The sequence below is a fragment of the Papio anubis genome, unplaced genomic scaffold (assembly GCF_008728515.1).
Source record: "Papio anubis isolate 15944 unplaced genomic scaffold, Panubis1.0 scaffold453, whole genome shotgun sequence".
In the NCBI taxonomy this organism is placed as follows: Eukaryota; Metazoa; Chordata; class Mammalia; order Primates; family Cercopithecidae; genus Papio; species Papio anubis.
Genome location: NW_022164712.1, coordinates 34995 through 59838, shown reverse-complemented (window position 1 = coordinate 59838; position 24844 = coordinate 34995). Strand labels below are relative to the sequence as shown.

The 24844-nt window shown below is 46.2% G+C and overlaps 1 protein-coding gene across 2 annotated transcripts in view; it reads left to right on the top strand.

Annotated features, from left to right (window-relative positions):
* The first annotated feature begins 5502 nt into the window (after positions 1-5502).
* The window catches only part of LOC101010809 (ubiquitin carboxyl-terminal hydrolase 22), a 43653-nt gene continuing 24311 nt past the window's right edge, over positions 5503-24844 (top strand). For both annotated transcript variants that reach the window (XM_003912467.3, XM_021928207.2), the window contains exons 1-2: positions 5503-5898; positions 20311-20443. In XM_003912467.3, the coding sequence (XP_003912516.1) occupies positions 5728-5898; positions 20311-20443 (304 nt within the window). In that variant the 5' untranslated portion in view covers positions 5503-5727. The remainder of the gene's footprint in view (positions 5899-20310; positions 20444-24844) is intronic.

Below are 24844 nucleotides of genomic sequence, written 5' to 3'. Positions count from 1 at the left end.
GTCCAGGCAGCAGCTGGAGAGCTGCAGGGCTGGAATCACCGTTCTGCACTTCCTGTTTTCCAGTGTTTGGAAACCAATGTTTCTTATAGTTTGTCTGGGTTTTCATTGTTGTTGTTTAAAGCAGGAAGTAAAATCTGTCCTGACACTCCATTGCAGCTGGAAGTGCAAGACATTTGGTCTAGTACATCTAGTGGAATTACTGATAATGTTTGTAGTCACATCTGCTATTTTATTATTTGATTTTTGTTTGTTCTCTGTGATTTCGTTCCTCTTTTTCTTCCTTTCCTGCCTTATTTTGGGTTATTTGAATATTGTTATAATTCTGTTTTCTGGTCGGGCATGGTGGCTCACGCCTGTAACCCCAGCACTTTGGGAGGCCAAAGTGGGTGGATCATCTAAGTTCAGGAGTTTGAGACCAGCCTGAGCAACATGGAGAGATCCTGTCTCCACGAAAAATACAAAAAAATTAGCTGGGGTGGTGGCACGTGGCTGTAGTCCCACCTACTCAGGAGGCTGAGGTGGGAGGATCACTTGAGCCTGGGAGACAGAGGTTATAGTGAGCCAAGATCCTGCCACTGCACTCCAGCCTAGGTAACAGAGTGAAATCCTGTCTCAAAAAAAAAAAAAAATTTCAGTTACACCTAAAAGTGGCTGTTGTAGGGATTATAACATCAACCTTTGTCTTTTCATAATCTATTTAAATGTAATATTGTAGCTCTTCACATAAAATATGAAAATCTTAGAACCTTATAAGTCCATTTACACTCCTTCCTGTCCCTTGTGTAATAGCTATCATACGCATTGTATCTATGCATATATTATAAATCCTTGGAAACAATGTTATGATTTTTGCTTTAAATAATCATATGTATTCTGATGCTCTTCATTTTATGCCTTGAATATCTAAATCTCCATCTGGTACTTTTCACCTTTGGCCCATAGAACTTCCTTCTCTTTTTTTTTTTTTTTTTTTTCTCTGAGACGGAGTCTCGCTCTGTCATCCAGGCTGGAATGCAGTGGCGTGATCTCGGCTCATTGCAACCTCCATCTCCCAGGTTCAAGTGATTCTTCCATCTCAGCCTCTTGAGCAGTTGGGATGACAGGTACAAGACACCATGCCCAGCTAATTTTTGTATTTTTTGTTGGGTAGGGTTTTTGCTATGTTGCTTAGGCTGGTCTCAAACTCCGGAGTTCAAGTGATCTGCCCACTTCGGCCTCCCAAAATGCTGGGATTACAGGTATGAGCCACTGCACCCAGCCCTCATTTCTTGTAGTACAGATTTGCTGGAGAAAAATTCTCTTAAATTTATTTTATGTGAAATTTATTTATCTTTATCACTGATGGATATTTTCATTACATATAGAAATAGGTGTTGACAATTTTTGTCTTTCAACACTTTCAAAATACTGTTCCACTGCCATGTGGCACCCACTGTTCTCTTATTTTCTTTCATTTCAATAGATTTTTGGGGAACAGGTGGTGTTTGGTTACATGAATAAGTTGAACAAGTTCTTTAGTGGTGATTTCTGAGATTTTGGTGCAACTCTTCCTCTTTTTTTTTTTTTTTTTTTTTTGAGATGGAGTCTCGCTCTGTCACCCAGGCTGGATGGAATGCAGTGGCGTGATCTCGGCTCACTGCAACCTCCGCCTCGTGGGTTCAAGCTATCTCCTGCCTCAGCCTCCCAAGTAGCTGGGATTACAGGCACATGCCACCATGCCTGGCTAATTTTTTTTTGTATTTTTTAGTAGAGACAGGGTTTCACCATGTTGACCTGGCTGGTCTTGAACTCCTGACCTCAGGCAATCTACCCGCCTCAGCCTCCTAAAGTGCTGGGATTGCAGGCTTGAATCACTGTGCCCAGCCCTCTTATTTTCTTGATAAGAAAAAAGCCATTGTTCCCTTTAAATAATCTCTTATTTTCCTGTGGCTTCCGTCAAAATTTGCTCTTTACTATTTGTTTTCAGCAGTTAAACTATAATGGGCTTATATGCATTTTCTTCTCATTGATCCTACTTGGAATTCAATGGCATTTTTGAATCTGTAAATTTGCATCTTTCAGCAAACTTGGGAAAATGTCTGCCAGTATCCCTTCAGATATTTTTTTCTCTCTCATTCTTCCACCTTTCCCTCCAGGACTTGAATTACACATATGCTTGGCCTTTGATATTGCCCTACAGTTTCTGAGACTTTGTTCTTTTTTTCTTACCAACTATTTTTTTTGCTTTGTTCTTATGTCATTTCCATTCTGCCTTTAAGCACATTTGGTGACTTTTTTATTGCAGATATTGATATTTCAGTTCCAGGATTTCTATTTGGTTCTTTTGTATAGTTTTCAGTTTTCATTTCACTGCTATATTCTTTTGAGACAGGGTCTGGCTCTGTTGCCCAGGCTGGAACGCAGTGGTGTAATCACGGCTCACTGCAGCCTCCAACTCCTGGGCTCCAGTGATCCTCCCACCTCAGCTACCCAAGTAGCCGGGATTACAGGTGTGTGCCACCACATGCAGCTCAACTTTTTTTTTTTTTTCTGTAGAGACAGAGTTTCATCATGTTATCCAGGCTGGAATTTGTTTTTTGTAGAGACAGAGTCTCACTATGTTGCCTAGGCTGGTCTTGAACTCCTGGCCTCAAGCTATCCTGCTGTCTCAGCCTCCCCAAGTGCTGGGATTACAGGTGTGAACTACTGCACCTGGCCTTCATTGCTATTTTCCATCTTTTCATTCATTTCAGACATACTTTCCTTTACCTCATTGTGCACAGTTACCATAGCTGCTTTGAATTCCTCATATACTAATTTCAATATCTGACAAACCTTATGGTTGGTCATTTTTGCTGTTTTATTTCTTAGAAAAGGGCACATTTTCCTGTTTCTTCATATGTCAAATAATTTTGGGCTGGGCGCAGTGGCTCATGCCTGTAACCAGCACTTTGGGAGGCTGAGGTGGGTGGATCACCTGAGGTTGGGAGTTCGATACCAGCCTGACCAACATGGAGAAACCCCGTCTCTACTAAAAAATACAAAATTGGCCAGATATGGTGGAGCATGCCTGTAGTCCCAGCTACTCGGGAGGCTGGGGCAGGAGAATTGCTTGAACCTGGGAGGTGGAGGTTGCAGTGAGCCAAGATTGCGCCACTGCGCTCCAGCCTAGGCAACAAGAGCGAAACACCATCTCAAAATAATAATAATAATAATAATAATAATAATAATAATAATAATTTTGGATCATATCCTGGACATTACTACTGTTATGTTGTTGAAAATATGAATTTTGTTATATACCTCCAAAGACAGTTAATATTTTTGTTTTAGCAGGCAATTACTGGTATTTTAGTGGTTTCCTGACTAGTAGCTTACATCTCTGCTCACTTCTTTTTGTTCTGGTTTGGCTGCTTGGAATTTACCACATAGGAGTGGTTTGGTGGTCAAGCGGACCCCTGGATGTAGTTTATGCATAGATTCTGGGGCTTCCTGTCTCTGAATCTATTCTCACTTTTCAGTGAGACTACTACAGGGCTTCACCAGGTAATTTTGAGTACCTGCTCGTAGCCAATACAGTTCTGGGAACCTGCGGCTGTAGTAGTCAATAAAACATAAAAATATCATTACCCTCTTGGAGGCCGGGCGCCGTGGCTCACGCCTGTAATCTCAGCACTTTGGGAAGCTGAGGCAGGTGGACCACTTGCGGTCAGAAGTTCAAGACCAGCCTGGAAAAATCCCATCTCTAGTGAAAGTTCCAGACCAACATGGTGAAAGCCCCTCTCTACTAAAAATGCAAAAATTAGCCGGGTGTGGTGGCAGGCACCTGTAATGCCAGCTACTGGGGAGGCTGAGGCAGGAGAATCGCTTGAATCTGGGAGGCAGAGGTTTCAGTGAGCTGAGATTGCACCACTGTACTCCAGCCTTGGGCAACAGAGTGAGACTCTGTCTCAAAAAAAAAAGAAAAAAATCATTACCTTCTTGGAATTTTTCATGCTATTAAGGGAAGAAACAATTAAAAAAAAAAAGTAAATATTCATTACGCCAGATAGTGATAAATTCTTTGGAGAAAAAGCAGGGTAAGGGAATGGAGAATTTTGGGGGGCTTGCAATTTTCTATTAGGGTGGCAGTGGAAGTCCTCACGGAAAAGGAGGTGTGTGATAAAGCTGGAAGGAGGTGAGCGATCAGCCATGGAATATAAGGATGCGGGGCAGGCGGGATTAGGGGGTGGGGAAAACGTTTTAGGCAGAGGGTACTACAAGCACAAAGGCCATGAGGCAAAAACCTGTGCTAGGCAATTTATCTTGGCCACAAAAACTTTATTCCAGTCGTCAGCCCATTAAACCCTGTAGCTTTAAGTGTTGTGAGATCACAATCTTTATTTTTTAACTTGTGATGGCTCTGGACGGCAATTGCTGTTTCTTGCAATCTGTGGATGAATGAGCAAAGCAGTTAGCAGTGGGAGGAGTACCAGGGAGCAGCACCACGCCTCACACTTCATCCAAGTTCCCCCAGATTCTTGGCGCCCTGGCTCTCCCAGAACATTGTTTGCATTCGTCTTTAAAGGTCTTTTCAGTTTGCCTTGGGTCAGTTGTTTGTATACCGATTACACCTGTGCAGCCCACTGCGGTAGCAGCTAGTAGGAATTGGATGTGCTGTTGTGTAAATACCAGATTTCGAAGACTTGCAAAAACTGTAAAATATTCCACTAACGATTTTTGCAATACTGCGTACATGTTGAAATATTTTGACCCTATTGGGTTAAGATATATTACTATATTTAACTTTCTTTTCATTAGAAAAACGTAGCCACCAGCAAATGCGAAGTGTCAGCGTGTGGCGTGTATCTTCTTTCAACTGGATGGCGCCGGGGTGGCCCTCGCTATCCGCGGGCTCCCGACAGGAGGTGCCGCAGCTTGAGGCAGGGAGCGGCGCGGAGCAGGCAGTTGGCAGTTCCAGCCCCGAGCCACGGCACTGCAGGGCCCGACCCAGGTTACGGTAACCGGGGGCCCTGCAGACAGCGCCCAAACAGGGGATGCTGTTGGGTGGGAAAGCGCAGGCCCTGGATGGAGGCCCGACCTGCAGAGATCCAGCTCGTCGCCCCGCCTCTTTGCGGCAGAGCTCAGGCCGGCGCAAACCGGTTCAGTGCTAGGACGGACGCCTCGCGCCGCCCAACCGCAGCACGCCCCCGCCTCCCTAGTCCGATGGAAGAGACAGGGAACCTCTAGTCGCCAGACGGACTGTACTGAGAGCCTATGAAAATGGCCGAAGATGCTGGGGGGTGGCCGGCGACCAATAGAGGAAGGGAAGGGGCGGGCTCTCATTAGCTTCCCCTCGCCCCACCACGCTTCCTTGGGCTCCGGTCTACCCAGAGCCTACGGGCGCGCGAGAGGGGGGAAGGGCCTGGCGCGGGCCGGAGACTGCGCAGTGCGGTGCCGGCCGGGGGGGGGGGGGGGGGGTGACGTAATCTCCGTCCGCGGCCGCGGCGCCCCGCCCCGCGACGCCCTCCGCGAACCGGGAGAGCGCAGCGCCGGCGGCCAGCAGCAGCCGCAGCTCGGGGGCGGTGCCTGCCCCGCAGCCTCCCCTCGGCGATCGCGCAGCCCCGTCTTTGTCTGGCCTCCGCGCTTTGTTCTCGGCGCCCGTGCCTTGGCCGGCCAGGCCCGCCGCCCAGCAGCCCCTACGCCGCGCTGGCGTCGTCCTCGCCCCCCTCGCCGCCGCCCCCCGCGCGCGGCCGGGCCTTGCCCCCCATGGTGTCCCGGCCAGAGCCGGAGGGCGAGGCCATGGACGCCGAGCTGGCGGTAGCGCCGCCGGGCTGCTCGCACCTGGGCAGCTTCAAAGTGGACAACTGGAAGCAGAACCTGCGGGCCATCTACCAGTGCTTCGTGTGGAGCGGCACGGCTGAGGCCCGCAAGCGCAAGGTGCGCCCGGCAGCCCACCCCGGGGCGGGCTCGCGGCCTCCTGCCTCTCCTGAGGCCGGCCGGGGGAGGGGCCCTTTTCCTTCCCCCTTCCCTTTCCCCCTTGCCTTTCCCTGCCCTTCCTCCTCTTCCCCTCTCTTTCTGCTCTATCTTCTCTTTACCCCTTCCCCCTCCTTTCCTTACCCTCCCCCTCCTTTCTCTTCCCTCCCCCTCCTCTCTCCCCTCCCCCTCCTCTCTCTCCGCCTTCCCCCTCCCTTATCCTTCTTGGCCCGGGAGGGGCGAGTGCTTCCGGGCGGGGGGCGGTGTTCTCCTGCCCGGCTGCCTGGGGAGCCTGGGACTTCAGTGGGCGGTCCCGGTCGTTCGTGCGGGAGGTCCCTGCGGGGAACTCTCCTGGTTCCAGAGGGTTCGGGGCTGGATGGGGGTGCAGAGAAAGAAATATTTCAAAAAAATGAGTAAAGGGTGGGGGATGCCGTCGGGGTCTGGGCGTTGGTCTGCAGCGATCACCCGCCGCTGGGAGCGACCTTGGACGGGAGCTGGGGCAGGGGGCGGGTTGGGGGACGCTGGACGGCAGCTTCGCGGCTGCCTTGGGGCCCGCGGGGAACTGGAGGTGGAGTGCGGCAGGTGCTGGGGCTGGAGCGAGCCTGTGGGTGCGGAGCCGCGGCCCGGGTTTTCGATGCGGCCGAGACGTGGACTTGGAAGCGCGCCGTGTGTTGTGGGAAGCCTTAGCCAGGAACGAGTCCCCTTCGGGAGCCCGGTCTTGGCGTCCAGCAGTTAGGCCTGCTAAGGATTTGGAAATCAGAACGTAACATGATTCTTCTATGTGAGTGAACTTTATTTTTACGGTTTCACGCGCTTTTGTAGATTACAGTCCGAGATTGGGAGTTGTGAGGGCAGTTTCTACCTTGAGTGGCATTTTTTTTTTATGGGAATACCAACAGGCCTGCTGAGATTGTAGGGTATATTAAGCAGCAACTCAAAAAAAAATTTTTTTTTTTTGAGACGAAGTCTCGCTCTTGTTCCCCAGGCTGGAGTGCAGTGGCGCGATCTCAGCTCACTGCAACCTCCGCCTCCGGGGTTGAAGCGATTCTCCTGCCTCAGCCTCCAGAGTAGGTGGGATTACAGGCTCCTGCCACCACGCCCGGCTAATTTTTGTATTTTTACTAGAGACGGAGTTTCACCATGTTGGCCAGGCTGGTCTCGAACTCCTGACCTCAGGTGATCCACCCGCCTCGGCCTCCCAAAGTATTGGGATTACAGGCGTAAGCCACCGCGCCCGGACTCAAAATTGTTTTTATCTGTAAAGATATCGGGAAGCACTATGTCTAGATGAACTAAAATCAGAGATAAAACGTTTCTGTTAGGATCGGAGTTAGAGTCTTGCTAGTAGAATTGTGTGTCTTGAAGAAAAGATGGCCTGGCGTGGCGCGGTGGCCTCACACCTGTAATCCCAGCACTTGGGGAGGCTGAGGCAGGGAGATCACGAGGTCAGGAGTTCGAGACCAGCCTGGCCAACATGGTGAAACCTTGTCTCTACTAGAAATACAAAAATTAGCCGGGTGTGGTGACGGGCGCCTGTAATCCCAGCTACTCGAGAGGGTGAGGCAGGAGAATCACTTGAACGCGGGAGGCGGAGGTTACAGTGAGTGGTGATCGGGCCACTCCAGCTTGGGTGACAGAACAAGACCCTGTCTGGAAAAAAAAAAAAAAGATGACCTGGTTGAAGCCGGCCTTCTGGTGTCTGGATTGGGACGTGAGGCGCCCAAGATTCGTTTGTACTTTGGATGAAGTGGGGAATGCCCCACTCTTCCTCTCCCTCCTCCTTTTCTTTTTCCCTTCCATCCCTCTCTCTCCCTTTCTTCCCCCCCTCTGGTATTTTTAACAAAGCTGAAGGAGTCAAGTTTAAACCATTATTAACTAACTTTGCGTAATTTCCTAAAGGAAAGAATTACTTTTTTTTTTTTTTGCGTTACTTATGGCTCTGATTAATCTTTTAATTTCAGATGTCAGTTGCTTAGTTTCAAAACTGTTGAGCCACATGTATGTTATTTACCAGTTAGAAGTTGAGCTGTATACGGATAGTGAAAAAAGTTTTCAAAATTCAGGTGGGGGCTGCTGCAGTGCTAGTTGACAGTGTGCCAGCAAGGAGCCCCTTAAGCCCTCCATGCTTTTAACTGACTCGGGACTGACCTGTATCACTTCATGTGCGGTGTACTGCGTTTCTAGCACTCTCTAGTGGCCCAGTTAAGCAAGAGTTGGTTTGAGAAATAGTTTAACAAACCTGGTGGTTAACAGTTGGACAACCTGCATAGGATTCCCATCAGATCTGTAAGCTTAGGACAGTTTTGTTTTTTAAATTTTATTTTATTAAAAATCATTTTTTTTGTAGAGGCAGAGCCTTGCTCTGTGACCCAGGCTGGAGTGCAATGGTCTGATCAGTGATCACTGCAGCCTCAGGCTACTGGACTCCAGCCTCTCCTGAGTAGCTGGGACTACAGGCGTGTGTCACCATGCCCGGCTAATGTTTTTTTTACTTTTTGTAGAGACAGTGTCTCACTATATTGCACAGGCTGGTCTTGAACTCCTGGACTCAAGCCATCCTCCTGCCTCCCAAGATGTTGGGATTACAGGCCAGAGCCACTGAGCCCAGCCATATTTTTGGTTTTAATGATGTGAACTTGACTGTAAAAGTACTTTAAGCTGATGATTGTGCCACTGTACTCCAGCCTAGGCAACAAAACCTATCTCAAAACAAACTTCAACTTGAATTATAATCTTTGTAAACAAAAGTACTTTTTGAGATTGACATCTCAGGTACAGTTTAACTACAGAAATGAATCCCAGAATGAATAGGAATTACGAGTTTTGTTATCTAAGGACAGGTGGGTTATGGAATTTGTACCCAAACTTTGATTTTTTTTTTTTTTTTTTTTTTTTGAGACGGAGTCTCGCTCTGTCGCCCAGGCTGGAGTGCAGTGTCAGGATCTCAGCTCACTGCAAGCTCCGCCTCCCGGGTTTACGCCATTCTCCTGCCTCAGCCTCCCGAGTAGCTGGGACTACAGGCGCCCGCCACCTTGCCCGGCTAGTTTTTTTTTGTATTTTTTAGTAGAGACAGGGTTTCACCGTGTTAGCCGGGATGGTCTCGATCTCCTGACCTCGTGATCCGCCCGTCTCGGCCTCCCAAAGTGCTGGGATTACAGGTGTGAGCCACCGCGCCCGGCTTGATTTTTCTTTTAATAGGCAGAACATGACAAACACATGACCAGGCTTGATAAGTTTCTGTCCAAAAGAAGCTTGAATTGGAGTAAAACTCTTTTTTTTTGAGATGGAGTTTTGCTCTTTTTTCCCAGGCTGTAGTGCAATGGTGCGATCTTGGTTCCCCGAAGCCTCTGCCTCCTGGGTTCAAGTGATTATCCTGCCTCAGCCTCCCAAGTAGCTGGGATTACAGGCATACGCCACCACGCCCAGCTAATTTTGTATTTTTAGTAGAGACGGGGTTTCTCCATGTTGGTCAAGCTGGCCTCAAACTCCCGACCTCAGGTGATCTGTCCATCTTAGCCTCCCAAAGTGCTGGGGTTACAGGCATGAGCCACTGCACCTGGCCAGAATTGCAGTAAAACTCTTGTATTGCTGACTATAAAAATATTTCTGCTGGGCGTGGTGGCTCATGCCTGTAATCCCAGCACTTTGGGAGGCCGAGGCAGGTGGATCACGAGGTCAGGAGATCGAGACCGTCCGGCTAACAAGGTGAAACCCTGTCTCTACTAAAAATATAAAAAATTAGCTGGGCATGGTGGCACGCGCCTGTAATCTTAGCTACTCGCGAGGCTGAGGCAGGAGAATCGCTTGAACCCGGGAGGCAGAGGTTGCAGTGAGCTGATACCACGCCACTACACTCCAACCTGGGCGACAGAGGAAGACTCTGTCTCCAAAAAAAAAAAAGATATATATATATTTCCATGATTTAGGACTGGCACGACCACAGTGGCCTCTCCTTTGTGTTTTTGGTGTGTGTTAAATATAACAAAATTATTACCATTTCAGGGTTTGTCTGTAAAGATAGGAACTGGCAGAAAGTGATTGTGATATAACATTCTACGTTATATTTTGAATATAGACACTTTGGAGAACAGGTAAGTTTTGTTGTTGTTGTTGTTGTTGTTGTTTTTTGAGACGGAGTCTGGCTCTGTCGCCCAGGCTGGAGTGCAGTAGTGCGATCTCGGCTCACTGCAAGCTCCTCCTCCCGGATTTACGCCATTCTCCTGCCTCAACCTCCTGAGGAGCTGGGACCACAGGTGCCTGTCAATACGCCCGGCTAATTTTTTGTATTTTTAGTAGAGACGGGGTTTCACTCTGTTAGTGAGGATGCTCTCTTATCTCCTGACCTCGTGATCCGCCTGTCTTGGCCTCCCAAAATGCTGGGATTACAGGCATGAGCCACCATGCCTGGCCAGAGAACAGGTAATATATTTAAGATCATTTCTCTCTTTGAATCTAAAATTTTATAGCACTGTGTTCTCAAAACACATTTTTTTATTTTTTTATTTTTTATGTATTTACTTTTTTTTGAGACACGGTCTGTCTTTCAGGCTAGAGTGCAGTGGTATGATCATGGCTCAATGCAGCCTCGGCTTCCTGGGCTCCAGTGATCCTCCTGCCTCAGCCTCCCAAGTAGCTGGGACTACAGGCATGCACCACTGCACCTGGCTAATTTTTGTATTTTTGGTAGTAATGAGTTTTGCCATGTTGCCCAGGCTGGTCTTGAACTTCTGAGCTAAGTGATCCTCTTGCCTTGGCCTCCCAAAGTGCTGGGATTACAGGCATGAGCCATCCCTCCCAGCCATTCAACAATGCCTCAGTTAGTCTTTACTGGCTCAGCCAGGTGCTGGGATGATGGTGAGCACATTGTAGACAGCTCTTATTACTTGTTTTTAATAGTTTAGCTCATTTTCCTGATACGTGCTATTGTATTTTATTATTTATTTATTTATTTATTTAAAACAAAGACTGGGTCTCCCTATGTTGCCCGGGCTGGTCTTGAACTCCTGGCCTTAGGAGGTTCACCTTGGCCTCCCACAGTGCTGGGATGATACGTGCTATTTTAAAAGTAGACTTTTAAACTTCGTTTATTTGAGGAGTGTACTTTTTACTTTATAGTGAACTGGCTCTTTCAAATCATCACAACAAAACATTACACCATTCATACTAAGTGGGGTCTAAGTAAAAGATCTAAAATGTAAACATTTTTCTGTTTAAGGTTTTAATTTTGAGTTCATTATAGGTTGACATACTGGTGTAAGAAAATAGAGTAATCCTGTGTATCTTTCCCCATTCCCCTAATGGTGACTTCTTGCAGAAATGGAGTACAATTACCACCAGGATATTGACATTGGTACAGTCTATCTTTGATAAAATCCACCGTCTCGTTCAGATTTCCCCGCTTTTACTTCTACTCATTTGTGTTTGTGTATTTAGTTCATTCACTACACTGCGTACTTTATTTGGAACTCATTGGTTTTTATCTGATGGCCTTATTCTGTCTCAGAATCCCACATTACTTTGAGTCTTCATGTCCCCTTGGGCTCTTCTAGGCAGTGACAGTTTCTCAGGCTGTCTTTTTTAGTGACCTTGAGAGTTTTGAGGAGTCCTGGTCATGTAGTTGTAGAATGTCCCTCAGTTTTGGTTTTCTGATGTTTTTCTCGTGATTCAGCTGTGGTTATGGGTTTGGGGAAGGAAGACCACAGAGGTGAAGTGCTCTTCTCATTCCCGTATATTAAGGATGATGCTGTCAAGATGTATTGGGTTGCTGGCCTTGACTGAATGTCTGAGGTCATGTTTGCCAGGTTTCTCCAGTGCGGAGTGACTGTTTCCCTCCTTTATGTACTGTTTATTTTGGAAGAGAGTTACTCTGCATAGGTACTCTACTGGGATGGGGAGTTCTGTTCCTCCTCCTTGAGGGTGGAGTAGCTATTTAAATTATTTGGAACATTTCTGTGTGGAAGATTTGCTCATCCTCACTCGTGTTTTTACTCACTTGTGTATATCAACATGGACTTGTGGATATTGAATGTATGCTTTGGGTTATCATCCAGTGCTGTGTGGTTTTGTTGCTCCCATCATCTGGCTGTATCCACTGGGAGCTCTTTCAGCTGGCTCCGGTGTCCCTTTCACATAGCCACATGATTTTTTGTTTGTTGTTTTTGAGCACTTCCTTACTTCCTGGAAGGACACTATGTTCTGGGATCATCTTATGTGTTTTCTGCCCCAGCCTTAGACTCCAGCATTTTCCAAGGATCCCTAGTTCCTTTTTTGGGAGAATGGAATTAGAAACCAAGATCTGGGCACTGGTGTGCTCATTACTACTGGGATATCCTGGCTTCTTGGCCCCCTCAAGGGACAGAGCTGGGAAACAGGTGTGTATATACAAATGCGTGTATATACAGGTCTGTAATTATTTTGATATATATCCATCAGCATCCACATGAAGCTCTACATGAGTTCATGTTGGTATCTCCAGGTCTCATCCATATCTATAGGGATTATTCTAGCCTTCCCCTCCAGCTTATCTGTAACTTTTCTGTCCAGCAGAGAAAATCCTGGCTCCCACTGTCCACAATCTGTTTACTTACCTCTTCTGCTTTGGTATACCTGAATAGAGGTTTCAGAATTGTTGTCCTGTACTCCCTTGCAAAACGACCCCTTGAAGTACTGTGCTCAGTTACAGTTCCTTTTGCTTTTAGTTGTACACTCTCCCCTCATTTCCACGTTATGTAGGTGCTTCCCTCCCCACCCCTCTTGGCGGAGTTGTGTCCTATGTGTGTAATACAATCTGTTTCTTCTCCCTCAGCCTGCATTCCGTAGGGCCTCATCAATGATTTAAAAAATCATTTACATTAAGGTTTGCTCTTTGTGCTTTCAAGCTCAGTGGATTTTGACAGAGGCATCCACAACTACAGCACTGTACAGAATAGCTGCACTACCCGAAGAAATCCCTGTGCTTCACCTACTGACTCTCCACAACCACTGATCTCTTCTCCGTCTCGGAGGTTTTTTCCTTTCCAGAATGTTATATCATTGGGTTCATACAGTCTGCAACCTTTTCATACTGGCTTCTTTCGTCTAGCAATATCCATTGAGTGGATTGAAAGTTCATTCCTTTTTTTTTTTTTTTGAGATGGAGTCTTGCTCTGTTGCCCAGACTGGGGTGCAGTGGCGTGATCTTGGCTCACTGCAAGCTCCGCCTCCCGGGTTCACGCCATTCTCCTGCCTAGTAGAGACAGGGTTTCACTGTGTTAACCAGGATAGTCTCGATCTCCTGACCTCATGATCCATCCATCTCGGCCTCCCAAAGTGCTGGGATTACAGGCGTGAGCCACTGCGCCCCGGCTGAGGTGAACTCAATTTAAAGGAAGGCTAGCCTAAGCTGGTCAGTACCAGGAGGATTTTGCCCCGGCTTGCTTCTGCCCAAGTGTGTGTCCCTCGGCAGCTCCCAGCATCTCTTGGGCTTCCTCATTTCCCATTTATGATAATCCAGTACTCACCCCCATCCTTGAGGGATACATTCCAAGACCCCCGATAGATGCCTGAAACCACAGATAATACTGACTCCCTTATGTATTATGTGCAAACTTTTTTCCTTCATAATTTCATGGATAGATTTGTTCTTACTGTAGATCTTAGCAAACTCATCATTTAATATTGTTTTCTTTCCTTATTAAGAATTTTCACAACCGGGCGCGGTGGCTCAAGCCTGTAATCCCAGCACTTTGGGAGGCCGAGACGGGCGGATCACGAGGTCAGGAGATCGAGACCATCCTGGCTAACACGGTGAAACCCCATCTCTACTAAAAATTACAAAAAAAACTAGCCGGGCGAGGTGGCGGGTGCCTGTAGTCCCAGCTACTCGGGAGGCTGAGGCAGGAGAATGGCATGAACCCGGGAGGCGGAGCTTGCAGTGAGCTGAGATCCGGCCACTGCACTCCAGCCTGGGTGACAGAGCAAGACTCCGTCTCAAAAAAAAAAAAAAAAGAATTTTCACCTTTTCATGTAAAAGAAGCCCTTTACAACTTTTCTTGGCATATCCAAATTGCAGCATCAGTACTCTCAAGCTTTGGGGCCATATTAAGCTAAATAAAAGTGGCTTGAACACAAACGACGGCAACAGTTGATGTGATCGGCAAGATAGCTACCAAGTGACTAGTGGGCAGGTGGCTTAGACGGCATGGAGAAGCTGGACAAAGGGATGGTCATGGGACAGAGCGGGTTGTCACTCAGTTTCATCCTGCTTCTCAGAACGGCAGGCAGTTTTAAGCTTCTGAATTGTTTATTTCTGGCATTTCCATGTTACTATTTTCAGACTGAGGTTGACTGTGGGTAACTGAAACCACAGCAAGTGAAACTGTAGGTAAGGGAGGACTGCTGCAATATTTTATATTTCATACATAATTTCATTCTGGTTTTGGTACTTGGGATACACTTTTTAGGTAGGCCTGGCAAGTAAGTCTCCTGACCTGTCCAAGGACATCACCAGTAACTGCTGGGTCCCAGCCTTAAATGAGGTCAGTCTGAGGTCTTGCCCTTGCTGAATGAAATTACCCATTTTATAGATTGAAAGGTCTGTAGTCGCTGTACCCTGAGATTGATTTTGGCTCTGAGGTTGAGGGGCCTGAGTCTGTACGCTGAGGTTTCTGAGGTTGGAGAACTTAATTTGAGAAGATTATCTAATTTTGGTGAAGTCTTTAGCTTTTTAGTGCCATATTTTTTTCCGATAAAAGATAGACTATTTAGGCCAGGCATGCTGGCTCACGTCTGTAATCCCAACACTTTGGGAGCCCGAGGCGGGCAGATCACCTGAGGTCAGTAGTTCAAGACCATCCTGGCCAACATGGTGAAACCCTGTCTCTACTAAAATACAAAAAAATTAGCTGGCCATGGTGGCACGCGCCTGTAGTCCCAGATACTCGGGAGGCTGAGGCAGGGAAATCACTTGAACCCAGGAGGCGGAGCTTGCAGTGAGCTGAGATTGTGTCATTGCACTCCAGCCTGGTGACAGAGCAAGACCCCATCTCAAAAAAAAAAATTTATTTTATACTTGTCCCTTCACTTATGTCGGTATTTGAGTCCTTGAAAAAGTTGCTGAGGAGAAAGCACAAGAATTAAACTTACCTTCCTAAGATGCTCAGGTTTTAGACCAGTAGGAAGTCATGGGTAGTGTGTGAAAAGTGTACTACCTCTTAAGGTGGTGTGTCATGTTTGCACACTTTAAAAAACTGGACTCAATTCAATGTACTGTTGAGTCATCCCATAGGGTAAGCCCACATCTGGTTGACTACAAGGCCTCCGAACCTCTTGCTCCTCCCCATCCTTCTTGGTTGGGGTGGGAGGTAGTGTGAGTAAGGAGGTAAGAGAATAGGATATTCAGAGGAATATTCTTAATATTGGGACCGAATTAATGAATTTGGCGGGTGTTTCTGCACTGCGTAAGATGAGCAACAATTAAATTGCTGATTCTTCTCCTAATTCCTGTCATATACAAATCCTAGTGATGTTTCGGGATTTACTTACAGTCTGCTGAATCTAGTTGAATTAATTTATAGGAGAAAGGGATTTAATTCAGAAATCATTGCAAGGGCTATGGGAGTAGTAGATTCTAGGTTGAGTTTCTAGGAAAACCCGCCAGCCTGGGGAATCCTGCCTCTGCAGGAGCCACCACACCAGGAAGTGGTGTACTGGGCTGCTTAAACAGAGCCACCCCTCCGGGGTCCATTTTAGCATGTGGGTGCCCCCACTGGGCTTCTCTCCTTGGCTTACTCACCAGCCCCACTGTCTGCAAATGTGTCCTAAGATATGTTTGGAACATGAGCCGCACGGTTGCCTGGGGAATGAATTTTTTTTTTTTTTTTTTTGAGATGGAGTCTGGGTCAGTCACCCAGGTTGGAGTGCAGTGGCGCGATCTAGTCTCACAGCAAGCTCCACCTCCCTGGTACACGCCATTCTCCTGCCTCAGCCTCCCAAGTAGCTGGGACCACAGGTACCCACTACCATGCCTGGCTAATTTTTTTGTGTATTTTTAGTAGATACAGGGTTTCACCGTGTTAGCCAGGATGGTCTCGATCTCCTGACCTCATAATCTACCTGCTTTGGCCTCCCAAAGTGCTGGGATTACAGGCGTGAACCACCACGCCCGGCCGGGGAATGCATTTTCAACTTTTCTTTTTTTTTGAGACAGGATCTGGTTCTGTTGCTCAGGCTAAAGGGCAGTGGTGTGATCTTGGCTCACTACAGCCTTGACCTCCTGGGCTCAAACCATCCTGAGTAGGTGGGACTACAGGTGTGCGCCACCACGCCCAGCTAATTTTTGCATTTTTTGTAGAGATGAGGTTTCACCATTTGGCCCAGGCTGGTTTTGAACTCCTGGCCTCAAGCTGTCCGCCCACCTCGGCTTCCCAAAATGCTGTATTCCTGGCGTGAGCCAATGCGCTAACTGTGTTTTATACTTTACAGTGCTGTGAAGGGAGATAGAATAAAAATGAATGTGAATCCCACGTGAGTGACCCGGGCCTGCTGTAACAAACCACCACAAACCAAGTAACTAAGCACCACAGAAATTTCATCTCAAATTCTGAGACTAGTAGTCCGAAATAAAGTGTTTGCAGGGTAGCCGCTCCAGAGGCTATTCCTGGCCTCCTCCAGACACCGGAAGACGCGTGCTACATCACTCATGCGTCTGGCTCTATTACATTTAAATCTGATACAGTATTATCAATGGAAGTGCTGTTCCACAGTGTAGATTGGGGAAAAATAATAATACAGTTTTGGCATTGTTTAAATACATTCTGAGAAATGCATTGTTAGGCAATTTTGTCTTTGTGTGAACGTCATAGAGTGACTTAACACAAAGCTAGATGGTACAGCCTGCTGCACACCCAGGCTGTGTGATGGAGCCTGTTGTGCCTAGGCTGCAAACCTGTACAGCATGTACTGTACTGAACACTGTAGGCAATTGAAACACGATTGTAAGCATTTGTGTATCTATAGCTAAACATAGAGAAGGTTACAGTAAAAATATGATACTATAATCTTCCAGGACCACAATTGTACATGCAACCTGTCATTGACTGAAACATTGCTATGTGGTGCCTGACTATACCAGACATTAAGGTTTTATCGGTATGTCAGAGACAGCTGTTTATTGTATTTAGCGCCAATTGTCTTGTTGATTGGCTGCTTGAATAATGTTAGAGAAGCTGTCTTTTAGCTGTGTTGGTTCCATAAGGCCTGTAAACTGTGTCTTCCCTGATGATTGGTAAACCCGTGCAGAAGAGCATCCTAGGTTGTATAATAGAGATAGAATATAATGGAGTGTGTAGCACAGCAGGGGCTTATTGTGTTTAGCTGTTTTGTTGAGTGTTATATTTCTGAGATTCATCCATGCTGTTGAGTATATCATAGGTTCCTTTTCATTGCTGTCTACTGAATTAACTGTACTGGAGTTTATTCTTTTTACTAGTAATGAACATTTTGTTTGTTTTCAGTGTTGGGGTGTTGCAAGTAATAATGCTACAAAAGTCCTTGTACGTGTCTTTGGTTGTATATAAACCCATGAGTTGAATGGTTAGGCTGTAGGGTACATATGTTCAGTTTAATAGTTGTCTTCTGTCCGTTTATTTTGAAAATAAGAAACCTACAACCATTAGCAAGAATGCTAAAATGAATATTGTATACATTTATATGGATTCATTAGTTGTTAGCTTCTTGCTAACTGGTTTTATTTCCGTATCTTTTTCTGAATCACCTGAGGGCTGATTGTAGACATCATGATAGTTTACCTCCTAAGAACTGGGATAGTCTCCTACATAAGCACAATACAGTTATCACACTCAGAGTTTAACTTTTCAAATAGTATTGTCTAACATAATATTGTCCAACTTTAAATGCCTGAATTGTTCCAGTATCCTTTATGCCTTTAAAAATTTGCATATCGGATTCAATCCAAGATCATGGATTGCATTTGTTTTCATATGTCTTTAGATTTGAGTCATCTAGAAATTCCTAGCCTATTTTTCTTTCATTACATGAATATTTTTGAAGAGCTCAGGTCAGTCATTTTGCAGAAGTCTTTCAATTTGGACACGCCTCCCTACTTCTCAGGAGCAGATTCCAGATGGATCATGTTGGTCTGAGCACCCCACAGGCGCTGCCACATTGTCCTCTGCACCTGCGTGCTCCGCGGCGGGGATAAGTTTGGTTAGGGTGGCATTGGCCAGAGTTCTCTATTGTAGAGGTAATCTTTTCCTGTTTAATTGACTGAAGTAGTCTGGAGTGATACTCTGAAACTGTAGGTATCTATTGCCTCAATACACAAGTACACATGTGTACATGCATACGTACGTACATACATACATACGTACATACATACATACATACACAAGCGGTCTGAGTTCCATCTCTGTGGGTTCAATCACAAATCAAAGATATTTGGGGGAAGAAAGGGATAGGTGCATCAGTAATGAACATGTACAGACTTTTTCTTATCTCATTATTCCTGAAACAATACACTGTAACTGCTAGCATAGCATCTACTTTGTGTTAGGTATTGTAAGTAATCTAGAGATGATTGAAAGTTTATGGGAGGATATGCATAGGTTCTTTGCAAGTACATTTTATATCCGGGACTTGAATATCCATGGATTTTGGTACCTGAGGGGATCCTGGAATCAATTCCTAGATACTGAGGGACAGGTGTATATGTAACTTAATGTATTTTTTTATCCAGGTGACATTCACATAATACAATTAACCGTTTCAGAGGAATTGTTCAGCAACATTTTGTGGTTCACACTACTGTGCAGTCACTGCCCTACCTCTATCAAATTTGAAAACGTTTTAATTTGTTCCTTGTTCTACCTGTCCCCAGCCCCTGGCAACGTCCCATCTGAGTTGTGTTGGTGGATTTACCTATCCTGAGTATTTCATATAAACAGACTCATAGGATATGTGATCCTTTGTTTCTGGCTTCCTTCACTTAGCATGATGTTTTCAAGGCTAGTCTGCACTGTAGTGTGTGTCAGTACTTTACTCCTTTCTGTGGTGGAGTAATTAATATTCCATTGTGTATATGCTACAGTTTGTTCATCCACTCATCTGTTGATGAATATATGGGCCATTTCTACTATTTTGACAGTTGTGAATGACACAATTTTTTTTTTTTTTTTGAGACGGAGTCTCGCTCTGTCACCCAGGCTGGAGTACAGTGGCCGGATCTCAGCTCACTGAGATCCGCCTCCTGGGTTTACTGCATTCTCCTGCCTTAGCCTCCCGAGTAGCTGGGACTACAGGCGCCCACCACCATGCCCGGCTAGTTTTTTTTTTTTTTTTTTTTAGTAGAGACGGGGTTTCACTGTGTTAGCCAGGATGGTCTCAATCTGACCTCGTGATCCACCCGTCTCGGCCTCCCAAAGTGCTGGGATTACAGGCTTGAGCCACCGCGCCCAGCCAACACAATATTTTTTACCCAATGATTCTAGCATCCACTGATGATTCTTGCCTGAATCAGTTATTACTATGATAAATATAAAATGAAGATCTTGTATTTTTGTCTTTCTACGATATTTATTAGATGGAATTCTGTGAAGAAGACTTTGTGTTTGTATAGTATTAATTTCTTTTTTAAAAAATCTGAGGGGTACATAGTAGGTGTATATGTTTTATCAATCTGGACTTAGGGATTCTTTTAAAACTCAGTATAAGTAAGTCTTCTTATTCATTTCTGTGCTCGAATCATGCAAATGTTGCCAGTGGTGGCTGTCCCCTTTCACACATCCGGTTAGTATTGAGTCAGTGGCGCCCCTGGGTGGTTGGGAGTGTAAGGATTGGTTAGCACTGTGCTCATCATTGCCGTGATTGACATTTCAGGTTTCTGAGGTCTGTTTCTTGGTAGTGCCCTGCTCCTTTTTCTTTCTTCTGTCCTTTGCTTTGATTCATGTCTCCCTCCCTTTTTCTTACTGCTTCTAAATTTGCTGTGGTCCTGGAACCTGGATTCACAAACCTTTAATGACGTCTGGGTTAAGGGTGACTAGGTGTGAGTTGCTGGCCTGCAGTGGGGATGGGAGCTGGGCTTGGGGTGCCCGTCAGGATCAGGAGGAGGAGGTGTGTGAACATCCCCGTAGCTTACAGGGTTTTGGCAGTTGTGGTTGTGGGCTGAGTTTTCTTATGGGGAGCTAGTTTTCAACTCAATGAAGTCCTGTTTGGGAGAATTGAAAGGATTAAACTGATCCTCTAGAGTGATAAGCCTTGGAGATGGAATTCCCTGTCCTTTCCTCCAGTAGCTGTCTTGGGGGAATACTTTGCTTGACTGTTTTCTCAGAGCACCCCTGTCCTATCACACAGTGCTCACCCTTCCTCTTCTCTGAATTTCAGGCCAAGTCCTGCATCTGCCATGTCTGTGGCGTCCACCTCAACAGGCTGCATTCCTGCCTCTACTGCGTCTTCTTCGGCTGTTTCACAAAGAAGCATATTCACGAGCATGCGAAGTCAAAGCGGCACAACCTGGGTGAGGCAAGCTTCTGGGATGGGGGGATAGTTGTGGCCCCCAAATTGCTACTGTTCAATTTTTAATTTGCAGTTCCACTCTTCCAAAAGTCCACTTTGTCATTTATCTCAAATAACGCGTGCCCCTCACTGGTGACACTTGGCAAGGGAAGTGAAAGGGACAAGCCGAGCTCAGCTGAATAGCGCCCCCAGTTTGCCTTAGCATCAGAGGGTTCTGAGTGAATGGCCTGCTGTGTCCAGCTGACTTCCTGTGAAAAGTTACACTGTCCCTGCTAATGAAACATCAGACCCTTTGAAACACATAGTTAGGAATCACCTTAGGCAAACATTTATACGGAAAGAGCTCCATGCAATGTGAGGTCCCTGAGGCCAGCGAGGGGTTGGATGTGAGTAGGTGATTTTATGGCCTTCAGCAATGGGTTTCATTGTTTCCAGTCACACAGTTCTTGAAAAGGCTCCCTTAGCATTGTGTGTGGCCTCAAGATTAATTTACCTTTCACAGCCTTGCAAAATCGAACTCATTCTACATTCTAGAAGTTACATAAAACTCAGTTTTGCGCTTGACTTTTTCTTCCTTTTTTTTTTTTTTTTTTTTGAGATGGAGTCTTGCTCTGTCACCCAGGGTGGAGTGCAGTGGTTTGATCTTGGCTCACTGCAGCCTCTGCCTCCTGGGCTCAAGCAGTTCTCCTGCCTCAGCCTCCCAAGTAACAGATTACAGGTGCCTGCTACCACGCCTGGCTAATTTTTGTAATTTTAGTAGAGACAGGGTTTCACCCTGTTGGCCAGGTTGGTCTCAAAACTCCTGACCTCACATGATCCTCCTGCCTCGGCCTCCCAAAGTGCAAGGATTACAGGCGTGAGTCACCGCACCTGGCTGGCTTTTTTTTCTGACTTTGTGCATTAAATGTTTTTTCTTCTACACAGTAGTGTTTTCTTTGGAATGCTGATGGAGTTGGCAGGATATCCTTCAGAATAGCGTTTTCAAGGGGTTCAAGCCGGAGACCTGTTTTAGCTAATAGTTCATGTGAGCTTAGCAATTCCAGGTGAAGATATTTTTAGGCCTTTCCACCCCGAAGTTCTGTAATTTGATGCTCTCTTAAAAGCGTTAGCCTAGAAAGACCTATTGGAAACATCGTGTGAGTCCATAAAGTTACTGCACCCACGTCCCGTACAGCTCTCTACAAGGAGTACTCATAGTAAAGGAGAAGACCCACAGATTTAACTGAGGCTGACACGAAAAGTGTGTCTGATTTTTTTTTTTTCTTTTTTTTTTTTTTTGGAGACAGGGTCTTGCTTTGTCTGGAGTCCAGGCTGGAGTGCAGTGGTGCAGTCCTGGCTCCCTGTGGCCTTGACCACCTGGGCTCAAGAGATCCTTCTACCTCAGCCTCTCATTGGGACCACAGGCACACACCGCCACACCTGGAATCCCAGCACTTTGGGAGGCCGAGTGACTTCCTGTGTTTAAAAATTTTTTGTTGGCTGGGTGCGGTGGCTCACGCCTGTAATCCCAGCACTTTGGGAGGCCAAGGCAGGCAGATTATGAGGTCAGGAGATTGAGACCATCCCAGCCAACATGGTGAAACCCCGTCTCTACTAAAAATAACAAAAAAATTAGGTGGGTGCAGTGGCACGCGCCTGTAGTCCCCAGCTACTTGGGAGGCTGAGGCAGGAGACTTGCTTGAACCCAGGAGGCGGAGGTTGCAGTGAGCTGAGATCAGGCCATTGTACTCCATCCTGGGCGACAGAGCAAGAATGTGTCTCAAAAAAAAAAAAAAATTGTAGAGGCAGGGTCTCACTGTGTTGCCTAGGCTAGTCTTGAACTCCTGGGCTTGAGCAATCCTTTGGCTGTGGCCTCCCAAAGTGCTGGGATTACAGGCCTGAGCCACCATGCCTGGCCACGGTGTGTCTGATTTTGTTCCTAGTAATTTTTTTTCTGTTGTGTTTTAAAGAAGTGAGACGAGGGAGGAGCGGTGTGGCTTGCACCTGTAATCCCAGCACTTTGGGAGGCTGAGGTGGGCAAATTACCTGAACTCAGGAGCTCAAGACCAGTCTGGGCAACATGGTAAAATCCTGTCTGTACAAAAAAATTTAAAAATTAGCAGGGCATGGTGGTGTGTGCCTGTGGTCCCAGCTACTCACTCAGGAGGCTGAGGTGGGAGGATCACTTGAGCCTAGGAGGTCAAGGCTGTGGTGAGCTGTGATCAAGCCACTGCACTCGAACCTGGATGATAGAGCAAGACTCAAAAAAAATAAAAAAGAAGTGAGATGATTTTAAGGCAAAATATACCTCTGTCTTCTATGATGTGTTTATGATCCAGTTGTTTTCTTATGGACATCTGGAAGCTGTCACCTCAGTATCACACTGTGCAATGGCGCGGTCTCAGCTCACTGCAGCCTCTGCCTCCCAGGTTTAAACGATTCCCCTGCCTCAACCACCCGAGTAGCTGGGATTACAGATGCACACCAACATGCCCAGCTAATTTTTGTATTTTTGTAGAGATGGGGTTTCACCACGTTGGCCAGGCTGGTCTTGAACTCCTGACCTCAGGTGATCCATCCGCCTCAGCCTCCCAAAGTGCTGGGATTACAGGCTTGAGCCACCACGCCTGGCCCAATTAACTATTTTTAAGTCTACAACTCGGTGACATTTAGCACATTTACAGTGTTGTGTGTCCTCCACCTCTCTAATTCAAAACTTTTTTGCACCGCAGAGGAATGCGCTATTAACAGATCACCGCCTGTCGCTCTCTCCTGTCCCTTGGTGACTGGAATCTGCTTTCCGTCTCTATGGGTTTGCCTATCCTGGATATTTCATATGTGTGGAATCATATAACATGTGGCCCTTTGTGTCTGGCTTCTTTCTGCTAGCATGCATTTGTGATTCATCCGAGTTGTGTTATGGATTAGTATTTCATTCCTTCCTATGGCTCAGTCACGCTCCATTGTGTATGTAGACCACATTTTTCATCCGTTCATCTGCTGATGGACGTTTGGGTTGTTCCCACCTTCTTGGCTCTTAGGAATAGTGCCACTATGGACATCGTGTGTAATTCTAGGGGGACATGTTTTCATTTCTCTTGGATGTACACCTAGAAGTGAGCTGGCAGGGTCATCAAATCACTCTGCTTCACTTATTGGAAGCACCATCTTTTCTTTTGTGGCTGCACCTTTTTAATTCCCACCGGTGATGGACAAGCTTTCCAGTTTGTTCACATCCTTGCCAACATTTATTTTTTAATACCCCTCATAGTGAGTGTGAAATGGTATCTCATTGTGGCTTTGGTTTTCATTTTCTTAATGACCAATAATGTTTAATATTTTTTCGTGTGCCTTTTGGGCCATTTGTATGTTTGGAGAAATACCAGTTCACATCCGTTGCGTTTTTTTAATCGGACTGTTCGGTGGTTGTTGCTCTTTGTATGTACACATGCACATTATACAGTGTGAGCGTGTGTTGCAGTGTGTGGGTATATTCTGGATGCTGGACTCTGCGCAGATGTATGATTTGCAAATGTTTTCTCCCTTTCTGTAGGTTCTTTTTAGTTTCTTGATAGTGTCCTTTGAAGCACACGATCAGATGTTTTTAATGGTGATGAAGTCCAGTTTCTTTTTTCTTTTCTTTCCTTTTTTGAGACACTATCTCACTCTGTCACCCAGGCTGGAGTGCAGTGGCACAGCCACAGCTCACTACAGCCTCAGCCTCCCAAGCTGAAGTTGTCCTCCCACCTCAGCCTCCTAAGTGGCTGGGACCACAGGTACGCACCCCCATGCCTGGCTAATTTTTTGTATTTTGTTTAGAGATGGGGTTTCACCATGTTTCCAAGGTGATCTTGAACTCTGGGCTCAAGTGATCCTCCCGCCTCCGCCTCCCAAAGTGCTGGGATTCCAGGTGTGAGCTGCCGCCGTCCAGCCAAGTTTATCTTTTTTGTTGCTGGTGGTTTTGGTGTCAGATCTAAGAATTGCTCACCAAATCCGAGGTCGCGAAGACTTGCCCCTGTGTTTTCTTCTACGAGTTTTATACTTTTGGTTCTCCTATTTAGGTCTGTGATCCATTTGAGTTAATTTTTGTATACGGTATGAGGTAAGGATTTGTATGTGAATATACAGTTGTCCCAGCAGCATTTGTTAAAGAGATATCCTCTCCCCTCGAATGGTCCTGACGCCTTGTGGATGTCAGTTGGTTTTAGGCAGTGGGAGTGTTGCAGTGTGAAGGCGTCTTAAAGAAGGCCTAGATCTAGAAGGATTTACATAGTAGGCACTGGAATGGTGATCTATCTTCCCAGGGTAGAATTTTTGTTGTCAGCTATGTGTGTGGGCTGTTTTTCACGGAATGTCTCGGCCTTACTGTAAATTCTCATCACCCTTATTGTAAACTTGTCTCTGTCAGGATTTCTCTGTGATG